A 4,052-nucleotide genomic window follows, 5' to 3' on the forward strand; every position below is an offset into this window, starting at 1 on the left:
ATCCATCATCCATCATCTGTCATCCATGTATCCATCCATCCATCTACTCATCCATCCATCCATCCATCCATCCATCATCCGTCATCTATGTATGCATCCATCCATCCATCTACCCATCCATCCATCCATCCATCCATCATCCATCATCTGTCATCCATGTATCCATCCATCCATCCATCTACCCATCCATCCATCCATCCATTCATCCATCCATCATCCGTCATCCACCATCCATGTATCCATCCATCCATCTACCTATCCATCCATCCATTAACGTTAACTGAGCATCTGCTATATACCAGGCCATATACTTCCTTCCTAGATTCTTTCTCTCTCTCTTTTCCTACTTCATCTTCTCAAGGACCAGGGTCTGACAAGACAAGTAGCAGAAAAATCACAGACTGTAAATTCTAGCTGGAGGACCAACTGGCTATGTGACCATGTGCAGATCCCTAAACCTCTCTGAGCTCAGCTCATCAATCATCTCACTTGATGCAGCTCCGCCCCTGTTCTGAGACCCAGGCTGCACAAGTGCCAGATATCCTTCCCTTTTCTGTCCAGGAGCAAAGGGTCGGCTCTGATTCTGGTCCTAGAATTCTGGCGCCATCTAGAGGCCACTGGCTTTCCTTTTTTTTTTTTTTTTTTTTCCTAATTTTCCTGTTGCCCTAAACGAGCTCCCAACCCTCTGCCCCGTCCCTAAACACACACACACACACACACACACACAGAAAATTAGCAGAAAGCAAAGTTCCTGCCTTCACATTGTCTGGAGAGACCTACCTGGAATTATCACAGAAACACAAAACGATTTTTAGATATCTGAACCCAAGCAAATGAAAGTTATGCAGTGGGCACCCCTATATGCCAGGAACTTTATAAATGTTATTTATAATCATAATGTTATTGTTCATTGTAAGTGTCTAGCATTATCCCCATTTTATAGGAGAGGAGACTGAGGGTTGGAGAGCTTCAGTGGCTTGCCCAAGGGCTCACACTTTTTCAGTGGTGGAGCCTCAGTTGGAACCCAGATCTGCTTGATTCCAGATTTATCGGTGGAGGGCTTAGTGTTCCAAATGTGTGTTGACGGGTGGCAGGATGTTGCCTCGGCTTGTCCCAAGTGTGGGTTACCTGGGCATTTGCCTGGCCCTGGCCCGAGTGGATCAGTTCCTTTGGGTGGATTGGGAGGGGACCAGGATTCCTACTTCATCGAGAGCAGGGTTTCCAAGCTTTGCTGCAGGTCAGAACCACCCAGTGCCCAGGCCACACTGGCCGTCCAGTCTCCCTGGGCGTGGGAGGTGTGCAGTGCCTATTTGGAAAGCCCCTGGGGGATTCCACTTAGCAGCCACATCTGACGACTACTGATGTAGGCCCGTGGTTCTCAGATTGGTCCACGCATTGGAGTCACTTGAAGGTTTCGTTGAAACGCAGAACTAAGCCCCACGCCCAGAACTTCTGACTCGGTAGGTCTGGATGGGGCCTGAGAATTGGCATTGCTCACCAGCTTCCAGACGATGCCGATGCTTCATGTGTGGAGACCCTTTTTGAGAACCACTGCTCTAGGGGATTTCAGTTCCTCTTCCGTAAAATAAGGGCTCTTACTCTGGCCAGTCTCTCCCTTCAGGCAGGCCCGTGGCGCCCTCCAGGGCAAAGCTTTAGAGCAGGTCCAGCAAGGGCGGGAGCTGGAGGCCGGCGGTTGGGGGGGCCGAGTGGGAGATGGAGGCGTCCTCCCGGCAGTGGTCCTTGTGCCATATGCATGCAGCGGAGCCCTGCGTGGGGGACCGGTCCATCTTCTGCCAGACGGAAGCACTCGATCGCTACTGCTCCATCCCCGGCTACCACCGGCTGTGCTGTGAGTCCTGTTCCAAGACGGCCCTGGGCCCCGACACCAGCCCGGACCCTGGCCTGGCCTCGCCGCCGCCATTCTCTACTCCCGGGAGTCCGAAGTCCCCTCCAGATGCTGTGGAGCCCACTGTGGGAACAACAGGGTCAGATGCCCATCAGCACGGCCAGCCCACACAACTCCCGAGACCTCTGGGCACCAGCCCCCCGGTGACCCAGCACCGCTTTACTCCCCAGACACTGGGCCCCAGAGCGGCTGGGGGCACCTCCCCTGGCACCCCCCGGGGACTGCCTTGGGGCTGGACCAGGGCACCTGTGCCAGTCTCCGAGGAAAAAGGGCGGCTCGGGGAAGACCCGAAGCACCCAGGCACGAGCCTTCCCGCCACCTCCCTGGGGACATGAGCCCCGCCTCGCCTATCCCTGCAGTCAAGTTTACACTGTGTGCTGCCTCAGAGACCGCCAGCTCAGAGGACACGCAGCGGGGGCAGTGGCAAACACAGACTTCCTTCTAAATTATTTGCCTTCTTGTTGTTCTAGTTTGGGGGCTGTGACACTTGAGCCCGTGAAGCGGGAGCGTGAGGAAGAAAAAGATCAGGGGAAGCCCTAACCGGAGATACCTCAGCAAGCAGCCAGGGGGACAGTCGCACCTCTCAGGGGCTCCCCGTCTGTCTCTTGGCAGGACTGAGGGCCAGCTAGCACACCCCCCCCCACCCCGGATCCTTCCAGCTGCCTGCCTTTGCCAGAACTTGTGGGGTCCACTATGGAGGTCCTGTCTATCTGGTCTCTCTGCCCAGAGAGGCAAAGCGGGACCAGGGAAGGTGAGGGGGGAGCACTCTCAGGGCAGTCCATGAGGAAGGGGGTGAGGGGTGAGTGTGGTCATGACGCTCAGGCTGCAGGGCTGGGGTGGGTGGGAGGCGAGTTTGTCTCAGGCCCAGCTCTTCATAGCAAGAGCGCCACACAGCTCTTCCAGCCAAGGCCAAGGCCAAGGCCAGAACCCACCTCGCCCTTGCTGGCCGGAAGGCAGTGTTGGTGACCACCTCTGCCCCACGCACATGGCACCTCCTGTTACTTCCGGTGCATCCCAACCTCACCCGGTCCAGCCCAGAGAAGGGGGCCCCGGACAGTCTGGAATGCGTGTTCTCATCATCCGGGGCATTCACAACTGGTGCTAGACCCCTGGCTGCACCAGGAAGGTCAACTTCGGTCGTCACTTTGCAGCATGAAAGGAGCCCGGCCCGGAAGGTGACTCTCTGGGACACAGGGATGTGAGTTCTCAGGTTGTGCCCCATCCATCATCGTTCTCTGCCGAAGACCACACCTGCTGGAGTCAGGGGTCTTCTCCCACCTGGCCAGAGCTGGGCCAGAAGTTTGTGGTGCTAGGGTAATGGGGTGCAGTCAGGTTCCAAGGCTGAGGACCACAGTCCACCCAGGCCCAAGCCCCAGGGCAGGATGTGAGCCTTTGCCCCATGCCCGGCGGGGGGGAGGGAGGTGACATGACCCACAGCACAGTGGGACCTCAGCTACCCTCCGTGTTACCTCCAAAGGCAGGTAATTTCCTTAGACCCCCTGGCTCCCAGGAAGCCCCTTGGGGTGCCAGGATTTCTCCCAAGGGTCCTTATTCCCAGTCACACAGAGGGTGTCCCGGACTCCTCAGCAGGTGACAGAGGTGCTTGCCTGCCTGCCTTCCTGGGGGCAGGGGGGCCTTTCTGAGCCAGGCTAGAGGCCTAGGAGCAGTGGGTCCCCACCCCCACAACCCCTAGAGAACAGAGGCCCGGAGGGGGCTCCCCAGCCGTCCTCTCCACCCGCTGCCACCCCCTCCCTGGGCCGCTGGGGCACACACTGAAATCATTCCTGTGAGACCCAGCCTGCCGGCGTTAGGGGTGTAACTTCCCGTGCCTCTGAGATCCAGATCTTTACACGTTTATGTATTTATTAACATTGTCCTTGGTGTTTCGTTTTGGACCCCCAGATGGCGTGTTGTGTTTTTCTCGTTGTCTCTGTTTTAGAGGAAAAGGACGATGAAGCCTCCCTCTCATGTACTCTGCTGGGCAAGGTGCCTGGGGGTAGGGGATGGATGGGGGAGCGAAGCCGCAGAGGCTCGACCCTCAGCTTCCCTGCCTCGGCCTCACTCGCTCTTGGGCTCCTCGGAGCACCAGCTCAGGGAAGAGAGGCCAGAACAGCACCGTGGGCCGGGGGGGGGGGGGGGGGGGGCC

At 57.3% G+C, this 4,052-nt stretch overlaps 1 protein-coding gene across 1 annotated transcript in view; it reads left to right on the forward strand.

The window, feature by feature from the left end:
• ADAMTS14 (ADAM metallopeptidase with thrombospondin type 1 motif 14) overlaps positions 1 to 4,034 on the forward strand; it is an 81,517-nt gene extending 77,483 nt beyond the window's left edge. Inside the window, exon 20 of the mRNA XM_040485059.1 lies at positions 1,662 to 4,034. Within this exon, the coding sequence (XP_040340993.1) occupies positions 1,662 to 2,241 (580 nt within the window). The 3' untranslated portion in view covers positions 2,242 to 4,034. The remainder of the gene's footprint in view (positions 1 to 1,661) is intronic.
• The last annotated feature ends 18 nt before the right edge of the window (positions 4,035 to 4,052 follow it).

This window comes from Herpailurus yagouaroundi, unplaced genomic scaffold (assembly GCF_014898765.1).
Source record: "Herpailurus yagouaroundi ecotype Mexico unplaced genomic scaffold, PumYag 163, whole genome shotgun sequence".
NCBI classification, from domain to species: domain Eukaryota; kingdom Metazoa; phylum Chordata; class Mammalia; order Carnivora; family Felidae; genus Herpailurus; species Herpailurus yagouaroundi.